Genomic DNA, 14,736 nt, shown 5'->3' with positions numbered 1-14,736 from the left:
TACAATGTGGTTGTAAAAAGAGATTGTGTTCACTGAAAATAAAATCCAGTAGTACATATCATTTATGGAATGCTTTATTTCCTTCAAGCAAAATAACATTAGTTATTATCCTCAACAGTATTGATCCAGTTAGTTTTCTACAGATGAGATCATGAAGTCGATACCTTATAATCTGTTAAATTAATGTTATACAAAGAATCACATATACAAGTGTGCAATCGCAGCCCAATGACCCCGTATGATTGATATCAGATAGAGAAAGATGACACATTATTTTCACACATTATTGCCCAGATTGGATGATTTTGGATGATTAGTTTCTGCAATGGTCTGTAAAGTAAGATTACTTGTCACTTTGGGACAGTGTCTGGAAAGTCCCCAGACATATAATCAAAGTAAATGTCTGGAGAGTCCCCAGACATGTCACCAGATTCCTCAGATATATCAACAAGCTCTGGGGTTTGTGTGATGAGGTGGACTGTAGGTAGCAGAGTGCTTGGTGCCGGCTGTGAAGGCTTCAGAGGAGGATCTGAGGATTGGGTGCGCTCCTCTGTAGGCCGAATAAAAGTAGGAGTTGCACTGGATTGTTGAGGGGTGGGCCAGGCTGCTGTGGGCTCAACTGCAGGAAGCAGGGAAAGGTCTGGGGTTGGGATTGGGGGAGCTAAAGGCCATGGATCTCTGGGATGAAGAGTTGGAGACATCGTCACTGGTCCTATTGGGTCAGAGACAAGTTGACCTCAGAAGTTGCACAAATGCTGTGCTATGTTTCACATTTTTGGCAATTTAGGAAGGAGTGATGATGGAATTAAAAAGACTGGCAGGGGATTAAGATTTAAAGTCAGTTTAGTAAACAGCAGGTTACATTTACTCTAAAGTACCTGTCTCTTGTCCAAAGCTTTTGGGCTCACTCAACCTAGAGATGCCCAACTCAGGCACCTTGGCCTTGCAGCTGTATTGGCCTGGGGTCTGTTTCACCAGATCATGGTTCTCAGAGGTTGCTATTCCCAGTCTTTGGTTATTCTTGTAGAAATAGTAGTGTATTGGAGGGGCAGGAGCACGGGCGTTGTACTGGAGATTGCAAATGAGCCTCATCATATTTGCTGGTATCAGGTTATCACCAGCAACAATCTCCAAAGCTGGCTGCGTCAGAACCTCTGAGAAAGAGCCAAAGAAGAGAAAACATTGTTGAGACATTGGAATCTTAAAAAAACATTTCTGATTTTTTTTTTTTTTATGTGGTCAATTTTTCATTGGTATTTAACCATAATTAAATAGGGCTGGGGTTACAAGTTTGATAGACCACAAAGAAAGTAAATGTAATCACAAATGTCCATGCATTAACCAAATAAGACTGAGAGAGAAAAATCTAGAAATAAGATCATATGTTTTGCAACTTCATCCCCAGTGCTGTTGTATATTGGAAATTTATTCAGCTCGGAATAACTGTGCTTAACCCTACTTAACATGTATCGTGTAATCACAACCAAACTCAGCAAATGCAACCCAGTATGTAAAACTCACCTGAGACCTGCACTTCAATGTCAGCTGAAATTACAGAGCGTGTACGTCTGTCTATATCCCAGGATGCCCTACAGGAATACAGTCCTTGGTCTTTGAGGGTCAAGTTGGTCAAGTTGAAATGTGGGTTCAGGCCACTTTGTCTCATAACTTCAACACCATCTTTGTACAGGATCACCTCTCTAAGCTGGGGGTTGGCTCGGACGCGACACGTCACTGTCAAGGTGTCTCCAACAAGGCCAGGATGTGGCGGGACCTGCAGGATAGCCCACCCTCCTGAACAAAGAGCACAATGAAGGAAGTTAGATTATAATATTGATGATCACAGCAATAAAGTAGAACAGTAGTAGCATGTTTGAGATCTGTTTTGATATCAACACTGGCAAGTTTGTCTTGCTTTCTAAAATGAAACACAAAAAGCACTGTACAGTGCTAAAAACAAGCTTAGGGAAGCAAGACTTTCAGTGTTTTCAAATTTTCAATTTTAACAGGAGATGCAGAAGTAGGACAAAGAGGAAATTTGTGGCCTGATATGACGACCAGAAGAGATTTTCTGTCTATACTGATAAATCAGGTCTTACCATCCACGTTTATCTCCACAGGCAGACTTTGGAGGGTGTATATGTTTCCCACCGCTGTGTCCCTCACTCCTTGGCAGTAAAATTTTCCACTTTCTTTAACACTGGCTTTCCACAGAGTGAGGCTGTCCATATCCTGTGAGAGTTGCTCAGATCCCCTGAACCACCGGAAAGTCCAGGTGGACCTGTGGCCAGCAGGAATGCTGCATCTCAATCGGACACTCTCCCCAGAGAAGATCCTTGAATCTCCTGACACCATCTCCGCAACAGCTCTAAATGAGGCCACAGAGGAAGCTACAGAGACAAACATAGATTATCCCTAAAAAAGAGTTTGGGCCCATTTTAAGAAGAAAAAGAAAATACTAATCAATTGATAATGAAGGGGTTTTCAATTTAGAACCCCTTAATAACTTGGTTTTATAAATTAATTGGTAACTTACTGGATCTCTGTCTACCATACAAAACCACTTAATGTTTTCAGGGGTAAATTAAGGAATAATTAATGGCATTTTAAGAGATTCATGTTTCACAGCGTCATCAGAAACTAACATCTTGATTTTCTTGATATATGATTGCAAATGTTAACATATGTTGTTTTACAGTACATTTAGAATTTAATTATAAGAATATTTGGTACATACCCTGAGATACTACAAGCTGTGGTAGTGTTGAAAGAACTGAAATGGGACAAATATTTGAGAATGAATGACAAATTACAGTAAATGACAATATTTCCAAAATACAAATTTGTGAGATGTTGTAAATAAACTGAAGAAAACTCACCAAGGAGGGTGATGACTGCGTCCATTGTGATTTCTGTTTGTGAGAAACAGAATGAAGGAGACTTTTATTTCTGTTAAAGAGGGAAGTGAAAATGGTGATTTCTGAGCTTTAACAAATCACACAGGATATCCTCTTTTCCACAAATAACACCCTCTTTCTTTCATTTCTGGCATAAGTTTATTTTTCATGTAACTGCATATTTTTATGGAAACAGAGGGGCTTTTCTTTGAAGAAAGAATGAGTTGTATTATTGTAGTTTTTAATATATATATATATATACATATATATATATATATATTACAATCATTTTCAGTTCCTTCTAAATTTCTGCTTAACCCTATTGGAGGTATGTCTCAATCCTGGAAAGTGTATGACCAGTGAAATACAAAGGAAATAAAAGTAACACACCCTTTTTTTAGATTTCAGTTTCAGTTGAAATGTACCCATGTACACCCCTGAGAGCCCTGGTGGACTCAAGGACAAAACAACAACAACAAAAAACACGAAAGTGCCCTCTAAGGTGCCTGCACAAAGGCGAAAACATACAAAAGTCCTGTAATGACTGTCTAGTTGTGGGTAAATCAGGATGAAATGCGTCTATATGTGACAATCTGGAATGAAGTGCTCTCATGGTGCCCTTTCAGTGGAAGAAAATGTGATAGTGCCCTGTAAAGAACCTTTAAATGAAGAGGATGTGGTGTAGTGCCCATTTGATGCTGTTGTAATGCGGTAAGCTGGAGGAACAAAGTGCAATTTAGGGTTCTAAATTTAGGGTCTGACATATTGAAGTGCAGAATTGGGTGCTCTTTCAATGGAAAAATGTGCCCTATAGAGTGCACTGTATGGGGGAAAAACACTGCCTGAGAGAGAAATGTAGGAAAAAAACAACAAATGACATCACATAGTATAGAAAAGGTCTAAATAAATCCTTATTTTAAATTCCTCCTTAGTGAGGTGGGCGTGAAATAAACTCAAATTTCAAAACAAGCTGTATGACATTGAACTATATTTATTTACACTTGAAGCCTCCAGGGTACATACATTGAGAAGACTTGTCAGCGAAAGAGGAGACAGCTTTTAACAATATTTGCATATTCATCAATACTGAATTTTTCAATGAAGGAGAAGGAATAGATGGAATTGTAAGGTTTTTAATGAGGTAATTACTTTTTTTGAGGAAAAAACACATTAGACACATTATTATCCCAAGCAGAGTATTGTTATATATCTTATATGTCTGGAGGGGATCTTTAATAATTTGACAAACTGTTAGCCTGCAAGAGCCCAATGTTAAAAAAATAGTAAAGTATGAGCACCATCACTGCAGTGTGTATATGAAGAAAAAAGGTTAATGAATTTCTGGCATTTTGTGTTTTTCTCAATATTTCTTAATATCCTCTGTATTTCCCCAACACGATACAGAACTGCAGAAGTAGTTAAATTCTCAGTCAACTCTTTATTTAATCCCAGCTTGCACAATCTATTCGTGCAGTCATGTGAAATTACATTATGAAGAGGAACTGCACACGAGTGCACGTGCATTTTCAATTTTTATTAATCGTCACACACCCACAGATGCAAATAAACCAATACTGCCCCAATAAGTTACGTTTAAATAAAAGACAGCATTGAGTTACTTTCTCCCATGTGATACAATAACAAACCTATAAGGTTACAAAGATGTTTGAAACTTTTTAAAATACCTGATAAATGGCTTCTGCATACAGTGCAATATGTAGTTATTCAAGCTATTAAGTTTGCATTAAAAGCCTTTTCTCAAATTAAACTTGTACAGCAAAACACACACTGACTATACTTGTTGCAAATATGAATGAGAAATAAGATTCAATTCAAGCAACACATGGGAATATTAGCTCATGAGGCAAAGGGGAATAAATGTGCCTTTCACCTTTTTTCATACATACAACTCTCCCCAAACATTTGACTGCCAAATACAAAGACAGCTGAAATATGCCTGTGTGGTAACAGTCCACAACACTATTTTCAAAGTATCCTTTCATCTCAAGTACACCAATTCTCCTTCATTAAATCAGAATTAAGATCTTTAAAATCAAACAAAAGAAAAGTGCTTCAAAATAAGTTAAACCTGTTGTGTTGATTCTTCTGCACCGGTAAAACAACAGGCCTTAAGGAGTGATTTCATATCTTCATCTTTGTCTTCTTATCTACCAATCTAACAGCAACAAAGAATTAATTCACCTAAAAACAGATTTTTTTTTCTTTGATGGGACATACTTATTAAGAGTCCCTCTTAAGAGGATAAATGACTAGATGAAAGCTTTTATCACTTCCTATTCAATCATTACAATTCATGTAATACATCTTCAAGCAATGTTCTATGACAAGAGTACTACTGTAAATATTACAGGATTAATGTCTCCGATTGCATCCAGAGGAATTGATACCTGCCACTCTATAGAAAAATAAAATCACTTCTGTACATCCAGCTTATGACTGTAGTGAGAGGTCTGGCATGAGACAAGACTATGTTACTCACACACAACTGGAGGACTTATGACTTATCAACATTAATGGAACATTTCCATGCAACACACTCACACGCACTTCTCCGCAGGACAGGGAAATACACAGTAAATATGATACAAATCACGAGCATGAAGTGAAGGGTTATTTTAGTGGGAGGAAGTTAAATTTCAGATCATTCAGCTTTCTCCATTTCCTTTAAACCATATTATTACTGAAAGTTACTGCTGCTGTTTTCAGATGTTACTTGGGCTGTAAAGTTCTACCTGTCAACATGACAATCAGACACACACACTCAGACACACACACTACCCACACACCTGGAGATACCTCAACATAATGACAAAAACCTTTGTCTGAAAAGATGTGAATAATGACAGAAACATGTCTAAAAATCACATCCAACCATCTATCCTGTTTGCACAAACAACAACTAAGATAATTAAGTACTGAGGTACTGAAGATGCTGTTGTAGGTGACCAACAGAGATGTTCGGGAAGAGCTTGGAGTGGAGCCACTGCTCCTTTGTATTAAAAAGGAGCCAGGTGAGGTTGTTTGGGCATCTTATCAGGATGTCTCCTGGACGCCACGCTGTGGAAGGTTTCCCTGCATATCCCATTGGAGGAAGCAACAGTCAGAAAATGCTCTGAGGGGATTAGATTTCCCAAATAGTCTAGGAAAACGCCTCTAGAACTTCCAGAAAGTTCTGGAGGACATAGCTGGGCTAAGGACGTTTGCAGTAGCCTGCTTATCCTGAAACTGCACTGAAACTCAAACAGCATCAGAATGCACCGGATCTTTCTCTGTGCAACCAGGACAAAATATTTGGAGTGTATTTGCCCTTACAGCGCTGACTCTGGGACTTTTCGTCTCATATAGTCTGATATTCAAGGAACAGTTTTATACTTAATCAGTTTTTTACTTAGACTTGGGTGAGACGATCAATACCACTTATGTTTCTCCATCTATCATGAAGCTAAAGCCAGGAGGCAGTAAGTTTAGTTTAGCATAGAGACTGAAAACAGGGGCAACAGCTTGTGTGGCTCTGTTCAAAGGTAACAAAGTCTCCCTGCCAGCACCTCCAAAGCTCACTAATCCATACAAAAACTCGAGTGTAAAAAAAGAAAAGTTGTGGTTTTACGGGGCGTCAAAACCATTTCTTGCACAATGACTTCATGCAAACTTGTCATCACTGTGAGTTTACAAGGCAGCCAGCAGATACTCAAGATATAGCTGGGCAAGTGACCTCTGTAAAAACTGAAACTTGCTGTTTTTCACTTGTATTTTTGTACAAACAAGAACAAGATATAACGCGTTTATTAGTGAGCTTCAGGGGTGCTAGTGGGCGGATTTTGTTACTGTCAGAAAGAGCCAGGCTAGCTGATTTATGCTAAGCTAATTGCCTCTTGGCTCCAGCTTGGTATTTAATTGCTAGATATGAGAGAGGTACTGATCCTCTCATCTAACTCTTGGCAAGAAAGTGAATAAGAGTATTTCCCCAAATTCTTAACTATTGCTTTAATTCCAATGTACAATTACTGTTCAATGTAGTTTCAGGGCTTCTAGTTTTCTGCCGCTGTCCACAGCCTGGACCTGGACGATGGATGGAATAAAGATGGCTGTATGTGCATACGGACAGCAAAGTTTAACAGCCGGGAAAAGGGGGAGGGTGGAGTAAAGCATCTAGAGGGATTTTTTTTTAAATTTAGGGCAGAGCTCTTCACATCAACCAGCAAACACTTGCGGTTGCAGTGGTGGCGGCAGGAGCTCATTCTCAACATTATCAGAGTCGATTGCTGATGAAGATGCGGATGTCGAAGTAGCCGTGGTTGGGGTAGGGTTTTGCGTCTCTGGTGGGAAACTCTGCAGAACGTTCTGCACCTTCTGCTCCACTTCGTCCGTCCAGTCGATGAGGTCGTTTTCCAGCTGGCGAGCCTTCTCCATGACACGGTCTTGCCTTTCCCCGAGCCCTGTTAGCAGGTCCAGTCGTTTATGGACCTGACTGAGAGGTGTGCTGCCTGGGGAGCAGGAGGAAGCTCCAGCAGCCTGAGGCCAGTTGGGGGATGCCTGGCCCGACATGTAGAGCTCAAACTCCTCAGAGCTCAGGTTCAGAGATTGGCCATCCAGCTTCTCAATGAAGGCCACTGCACAGCACTGGGGAGAGAGGACGTAGAGGGTCATTAAGGGAAAAAGTCACTGTAGAACATCATCATATTGTCAGTAACATCAGATTTTCTTTTATTAATGTTCTGGCATTTTATCCTTTATTGGACAGATGAGACAGATAGCAAACGAGGGGAGAGACCACTTGATCACCAGGAGTCCCCAGATTTCCTCAAATTTCTAACTTTTAAAGACGCCTTTATGCCAATTGGAGTGGTGAACATACCCATCCACACAGACAAGAACTTGAAAATAAAAGTTATCGACCGATCAGTAGACAGAAGAACAGAAGACTAAAACCTGAAATATTTTTAAAACCGTTATAAATGACTTTAAACGTAAAACACCAGTATTTAATTATATTCAAGGCTACTTGAGGCCTTAAATGTTTCAGAGATTTTAAGACCTCTTCACTGACTTTTTTCTTAATTCTTCTGACTTCACTACCAGAGCAAATCAGCTGTTGGTTTTATGATGAGTGGAGTGAACAATAACACTGTGAAGTACGAGGTTTTCAGGATATGATCTGCTTACTGTAACTGCTACACAGAATAATGTTAACCGTCTTGTGGCTAAAAGACATTCAGTATTTGTTTTATTTTGCAGGCAAGTTATCTTGCTGTTTTTCATTTTCATTATTTTCTCTGAAAACAGGTTAATATCCTGTGTTTATCTATGCAAGGCTCCTTTTATTTGTTGATTTGAGCGCCCTCCCGTGGTCGGTGGTGTTAAATATAGTGACTGGAAAACGTCAGCTCATCCTTTTTGCCACTGCCAATTTCAGATGTGGGGCAAGGAGCTGTACTGTATATCTGACCATCACCAGCCACATTGATGTGTGTTTTTCTAACAGCTGTGCTGAGAAATAAATGTGCCGTGAACCTGAGAGAAGTCGTCGAGTGGAATAGAGGGGTTACACAAGCATGTACTAATTTCCTCACCAGGTTAGTGAAGTAGTAACCATCCTCTCCAGTCATGAGTCTGCTGGGGTTGCAGAAGCGGGTGATGTACTGGATGTTGGACTGAAGCCGTGGAGGGTTTGCCTTCAGCACAATGTAGATGAGTGTGGGGAGGAAGTCATCTGCAGACGCTGCCTCCTTCTTGCTGACTTTGATGGCATTGAAGATGTGCTTGCTGCAACGAGTGATGCACCCCAGCTTGTCCTTGGGCACACGCTTGGAATCCATTTCGATCACATCTGGAATGATGCGGAGATGGTAAATTGTTCATCTGAAAATCTTACTGGATCTCTACCACCAGGATGATGAGGTGATGTCCTGCTGTGGCATTCTGAAAATTAACTCTCACCTGTGATGGCTTTAACCACACTGTCAGACACTTCAGGGATCTCCTCGTCTACAGGGACACACAGCATCTCAATGGTGACCCAGTGCAAGGCTCTGTAAAAAACACAATCAGAATTTCAATCTAAGTAACTCTGATGTTGTCATTTTACCCGCAATGGTGAGTCATTGTCCTCTGAGGAAATTCAGGGAGATTAATGACGATTTAAGTCGCATTTTCTGGCATTATTACAACTGTTGTGCACTAACCTGATTCTCTTCTGAATAGCCAGGTCTTTCTTCTCGTCATCTGTGGTCTCAGGACAGAAGACTTCCTTGTAGAGACGAGTCATCATGTACTTCTCTACTTCATCCATAACGCTCTCTACATGCTCTGATGAACCTAGACATAGAAGCACAAAGAATATATTGTATAAGGTTTGTGATGTTCAGACTCATCTGTTTATAGCTGATTCTTCATGAGTGCAAGAGTAAAGCAGTACCTTTGAATTGGGTCTGGAGGCGTTCTGAGAGGTTCTGGTAAAAGTCCTGTACACACTCTGACAGCTCGTCAGCACCCATGTCCTGTATGAAGGAATGGACATAAACAATTATACTGGTAGGTCTTATATTCTGATAGTTTTATATATTAAAATGTGATCACCTTATCTGTTCAAATGTGACAATTACTAGACAATGTTAAATAGATAAATAGTTCCTATTTAACACAGTGTAGAAGTTTTTAGAAATACAAAGACTGAAGGCAGCAGATTTTCACATTTGATATTGATAACAACAAAAACTTGTTTTCACTTAAGGCAACAAAACGACAGTCAGCATCTTGTAGGGAAGCTTTGAACGTTCCACCAGCTCTATGTTTAAATGTTAAATGTTCAAGATATTTGACAATGTCATGAAAAAAGTAAATGCTGCCTGTTTTCAACATTTGAGATGAAGCAATTTGTGCTTATTTCATTCATATAGACACTTAATGAGGTGATGTGTTTAGTAATTAATCAGGACAGGTGGTAATTAAAGAGTAAAACAGGTACACACTGGTGGAAAATGATAAGTAATGCAATCACAATGACTTTAAAAAAAACAACTACTGCAATCAGTGTCACCTGCTTTGAGCAAAAACACACAAAAAATAAATTTAAGCAAAAATGAACAAGTTACACAGATATTCATACACAATAATAACCTGTCTCCTAAAAGCTCAATTCACCCGCTAACACACAAAAACATTGCAAGTAATCCACTGTAGCTCACCCGCTTATAGGCCATACTCTCAGTGAAGGCCCGGCACTGTTTGAAGATCTCCCTGCCAGACTTCAGAGGCTTGAGAAAATCAATGAACTCCCGCGTTGCGTGGTCAGTGTCCACAGAGGAATGCCGGCTTGCTGACGAGCTGGGGCTTGGGCTGGACTGAGCATCAAAAGGAGAAGCATCTGGGAGAAGATATTGAATGTTACTTTAACCTTTGTCACATTACACCCTGGAAATTAAAATAAATGAAAAAAATAACTTTTTTGAGCTGCATGTACACAATATAACCCTCATCATCAAAGCATTTTAAAAAAATTCTGGACAATTATTAAAAATGAATTAGTGAAAGACCTGGTTTGGTTAAGTGATCAGCCCCTTACAGTATAACATTATAAACTTGCTCAAGTGCAACCAATCAACTTCTAGATCAAACACCAGGCTAATTGCCCCCCACCTGACATCAAGTATAGTGATTTTGATTACAGAATAAAAATTCAGAATAAAACCAGTGATTCCACTACTAGTAGTGAATGGTACTGCAAAGCATTCACCATGGTTGGGAAAGTGCTTTCAAATGGCCTCTGGGATAAAGTTGGAGGAAGGTACAAGTTAGGTGAAGGCTACAAAAAGATTTCTAAGGCTTCAGAGTACTGAGTACTGTTCATTAAGAAGTGGAAAACGTATGGTACCACCAACACCTTGCCTAGATCAGGCCGTCCGTCCAGACTGGATGACTGAGCCAGGAGGACACTGATCAGAGAGGCTACCAAGAGGCTAAAGGCAACTTTGAAGGACTTACAAGTTTTTATGGCTGGGACTGGTCTGTCTGTGCATGTGACAACAATCTCATAAGCTTTAAACAAAGCTGGCCTATATGGCAGTGTGGCAACAAAGGAGCCTTTTCTGAAAACGTGCCATACACAGTCTCGTTTGTGCTATACAAAAACAAACCTGGAAGATTCTGTTGCCATGTGGAAAACGTTTCTGTGGGCAGATGAGACTGAGACTGAACTTTTTGGACTGAACTCCAAGCACATGTTTGGCGAAAACCAAACACAGCACACAACCTGAAACACACCACACCTACTATGAAGTATGGTGGTGGCAACATTACGTTGTGGTGATGTTTCTCTTCAGTGGGGACTGGGCAATAGGTCAGGACTGAAGGGAAAATGGATGCTGCCAAGTACACTCAAATTCTTGAGGAAAACCTGCGTCCCTCTGCTAGACAGCTGTGGATGGGCAGGTCATTCACCTTCCAACACAACAATGATCCTAAACATACTGCCAAAAGAACAACGCAGTGGGTTAAGGACAGGAAGGTAAATGCACTTGAGTGGCCAATTCAGAGCCCTGATTTAAGTCCGATAGAACATCTGTTGATGGACTTGAAGAGAGCAGTTCATTGCTGCTCACCACCGAATTTGACTGAACTCGAACAATTCAGCAAGGAAGAATGGGCAGATATTACCCAATCTAGGTGTGCAAAGCTAGTAGAGACATATCCAAACAGATTAATGGCTGTAATTGTACCAAAAGGTGGCTCTACAAAGTATTAAATCAGGGGACTGATGAATTTCCCAACCCTGTTGCTGCCTTTTTTTCATTAGTTTGATGTTGTAAGGTTTAATTTGTAAATAAAGCTGGAAAAGTTTTTTTTGTTTTGTTTTTTTTAAAAAGGATTTTGATTTCAGGCTGTACAACAAATAAAGTAACTATTTCAAAGGGGTATGATGATTTTGTATAAGCACTGTATAAGCACTTCCTTTGCCACATAGTGTTGCTGTGTGCTGAAGTCTAATAGCCTCTTTTAACCAGACTGTATGTAGGTTATAGCAACAAATCTAAGGAAGTGGTTGAACTGAAAAGAGACACGGATTATTGAGATAATTTGGGAGACCACAGTCTGGTTTTATTTCCTCATGTGTCTCCAGTAACAGGTTATGAAAGCCAGTCACACAAAAATGTGCTTGATATCGACACAGTTATCTCTTAATGCAAGAGCAGCAAAAATACCTGTAAAATTACAAATATTTGATGATAAATGACTAGCATCTCTTACAGTGTGTAAAATGATGTACCTTTTTTTGGCGGTGTTTTTGTGGAAGGAGTAAAAAACTTTGTGACTGTGTTGACCTTGCTGGACTTCTCCTTTGTTTTCCTTTCCTCAAACTTGCTGAAGGGTGTGATGGAGGGCTGTGGTTGGGCCTTCTGATTTCTACTTGCATACGCTTCCTCTTCCTCTCTTTGCAGCCTAGGACGGGAAAATACAGCACCACTGTTAATCGCTGTCAGGTGGACAGATGGACAGGAACTCAAGCAAAAGAAGATGAGGAGGTAAGACAGCAACAGACACTGTGTAGAAATAAGAGTTCAAATGACAACACAAAGACAGACAAACCTCTCAGCAAGTGCCCAGTCTTCTTGAATCTGTTTTTGTCTGTCTCGCTGATATTCCTCTCGCCAGCACTTTGAGCAAAGGCCTTGCCAAGCTGTGTTGCCATAAAAACCGCATCCTTTCTTGCAAAGCAGCTCGGACTGGTCCAGATGGATACCACGCCGCTGGCTCAACATCTCTCACCAGAGTTAGGAAGACTGCTGTTGGGGGGGGGGGGGCACACGACAGAAAACAGTAAAAAATCAAGACAGTGAGGTCATCCAGCACCGTAGTGACCAGAACTTTGTATTGTCGTATGTAAAGACAGGTCTTACTGGTCCTTCAATTTGCCTTTCAAGAATTAACAAAAACTTTGTGCATCGTTGAGTTGTAGCTGGGATCAATGTCACCACACGTCATTAATGAGACCCAGCTAATTCAAAACGTTTAACCAGAGGCCCGACGAGTCTAATTTGATGTCTTTAATTAATTATGTACAAAACACAAGCAGCGAATAATAAGATACTAAAGGAGAGTCTCCAGCTTTGTTAGCATTAGCTCATGTCCAATCGCTGCCTCTCACAAACATGACCTGACAATACAGATACAGCCTTAAATACAGTTTTGTCCCTTCGTTACGATAGCCTTCTGTCATTCAGAAAGATGGTTGTGTTGTTGTAGATAAGTATATTCGGACTGCAAAAGTTGGTATTCACGCTCAAAAACAAACGCGAAACCAGCGAGCTAATCTGCAGCTACCTACCAGTGTTTACTCAAGCTAATTACAGAGCTAGCCTAGCCAGCTAAGCTAACTAACTAGCTAGATTAACAGCGTGTTGATGAAGATGCTCTATGTTTGGCGACAGGAATTTGGTGTCAACATACACTCTCATTCGCAGAGTCAACAAGCTATCAGGTAATGCTGTCGTCGCTTCAGTCTGCTGAGGGTGGATGTTTACATTTGCCAGGCAGCTAGCTTCGCCCTACGGCCATTTTGTCTGTCAATTCTTCTTCTTTCTTTTTTAAAGTGTGTTACGCATGAATATAAATTGTTTATCGCCACCTAGCGTTGACACAGTGCAATAGCCAATATACTTTATCAGAAAAAAATGGCATTGTGAGGAAATAATAATGTTAATCATTCTTATTTGCTACAAATATTGATGTTAATACTCTAAGTTAAGACCCTTTTCAATAGAAACACGCACATTCCTATTATATAAGACGATATAAAACCGCCCCTTTAAAAGCAGTTTTAGATGCCCAATTTTGGTGGACTAATCCATTAGTTTAATGTTTTTTGCAAGTCTGTTCAACTGCTCAAAACAGTAAGCTGGATATAAATTGAAGTCCAAAGTTTGTTTTTGAACATAAGTAGTCATAGTGAAATAAAATGTGTCAAAGAGGTGGTGTCTTTGGTGACCTAGTTTAGGCACTTGAGATGTTTACATTCTTATCCCTGATGCGATACCATCAGGGAGGCGTCTGATCTTTCCCAAATTTATTCTGCAGCATGACAACAAACTCTAACATACAGCCAGAGTCATAAATAACTATCTTCAGCAACAAGAAGAACGAGGAGTCCTGCAACAGATGGTTTGGCTCCCACATAGACCCATGATCTCAACATCATGGAGTCAGTCTGGGAGTACATGCAGAGACAGAAGACACTGAAACAGCCTAAATCCACAGAAGAACTGTGGCAACTTTTCCAAGATGCTTGGAACAACCGACCTGCCAAGAACCTTGAAAAACTGTTTGCAAGTGTACCGAGGAGAACTGCTGCTGTTTTAAAGGCAAAGCATGCTTGCACTAAATACTGATTTCATTTAGGTTTCCTCTTTTTACTGAACTTTTTATGAAGTTATTGATAAATTCCATTATTTTTGAAAGCATCCTCCCTTTACTTTTAGTGCCTAAAACTTTTGCCCAGTACTGTATGTCAAAAGGGTATATCATGTTGTGATGATTAGTGTTGCAAAAGAAATACGATGGGCAGAATTGCACTTGTTTTTAAATTTTATTTTTGTAAATATTTTTTTATGTGAGCAAACCAAACAAAAAGGCCAATATATTACCATGAGCCACTTATGAGATTTTATGATAGCATATGTGCTACTGAGTGAGAAAATGTGGGAAATCAGCTGGAGATATGTAAAATGTAAGATGCAAATTGAGTGTTTTTCTGAAAATATCAAGGCCATAAAAGTAAAAAATTGTGTATTTTAATGCGTAGTAGACAGTGTAAGAGGAACAGATC

General features: G+C 39.8%; 2 protein-coding genes across 5 annotated transcripts; both read right to left on the bottom strand.

Annotated features, from left to right (window-relative positions):
* Positions 1–56: 56 nt before the first annotated feature.
* On the bottom strand, positions 57–2,926 carry LOC121898704 (high affinity immunoglobulin gamma Fc receptor I-like). The gene is made up of 6 exons (XM_042414055.1): positions 2,880–2,926; positions 2,738–2,773; positions 2,100–2,390; positions 1,522–1,794; positions 879–1,154; positions 57–712 (listed from the first exon to the last, which is right to left on the bottom strand). The coding sequence occupies exons 1-6, from the start codon at positions 2,902–2,904 to the stop codon at positions 351–353; spliced, it is 1,263 nt and encodes a 420-aa protein (XP_042269989.1). The 5' UTR covers positions 2,905–2,926; the 3' UTR covers positions 57–350.
* A 1,389-nt stretch (positions 2,927–4,315) lies between these two features.
* Positions 4,316–13,698, bottom strand: rabgef1l (RAB guanine nucleotide exchange factor (GEF) 1, like). Of its 4 annotated transcripts, none has more exons than XM_042414050.1 (9): positions 13,362–13,698; positions 12,501–12,694; positions 12,181–12,353; positions 10,103–10,281; positions 9,334–9,415; positions 9,101–9,233; positions 8,856–8,947; positions 8,489–8,745; positions 4,316–7,538 (listed from the first exon to the last, which is right to left on the bottom strand). In XM_042414050.1, exons 2-9 carry the CDS (start codon positions 12,671–12,673, stop codon positions 7,110–7,112), a joined length of 1,518 nt encoding a protein of 505 aa, XP_042269984.1. In that variant the 5' UTR covers positions 12,674–12,694; positions 13,362–13,698; the 3' UTR covers positions 4,316–7,109. The 4 variants fall into 4 exon arrangements, with proteins under 4 accessions (XP_042269984.1, XP_042269983.1, XP_042269986.1 ...); XM_042414049.1 differs by having other exon boundaries at positions 12,501–12,697; positions 13,362–13,696; XM_042414052.1 differs by lacking the exon at positions 13,362–13,698 and adding an exon at positions 12,812–13,333 and having other exon boundaries at positions 12,501–12,697.
* Between the last annotated feature and the right edge of the window lie 1,038 nt (positions 13,699–14,736).

The sequence above is a fragment of the Thunnus maccoyii genome, chromosome 6, assembly GCF_910596095.1.
Source record: "Thunnus maccoyii chromosome 6, fThuMac1.1, whole genome shotgun sequence".
In the NCBI taxonomy this organism is placed as follows: domain Eukaryota; kingdom Metazoa; phylum Chordata; class Actinopteri; order Scombriformes; family Scombridae; genus Thunnus; species Thunnus maccoyii.
The sequence above is the reverse complement of the archived record's forward strand: the minus strand, read 5'-3'. Positions and strand labels throughout refer to the sequence as shown.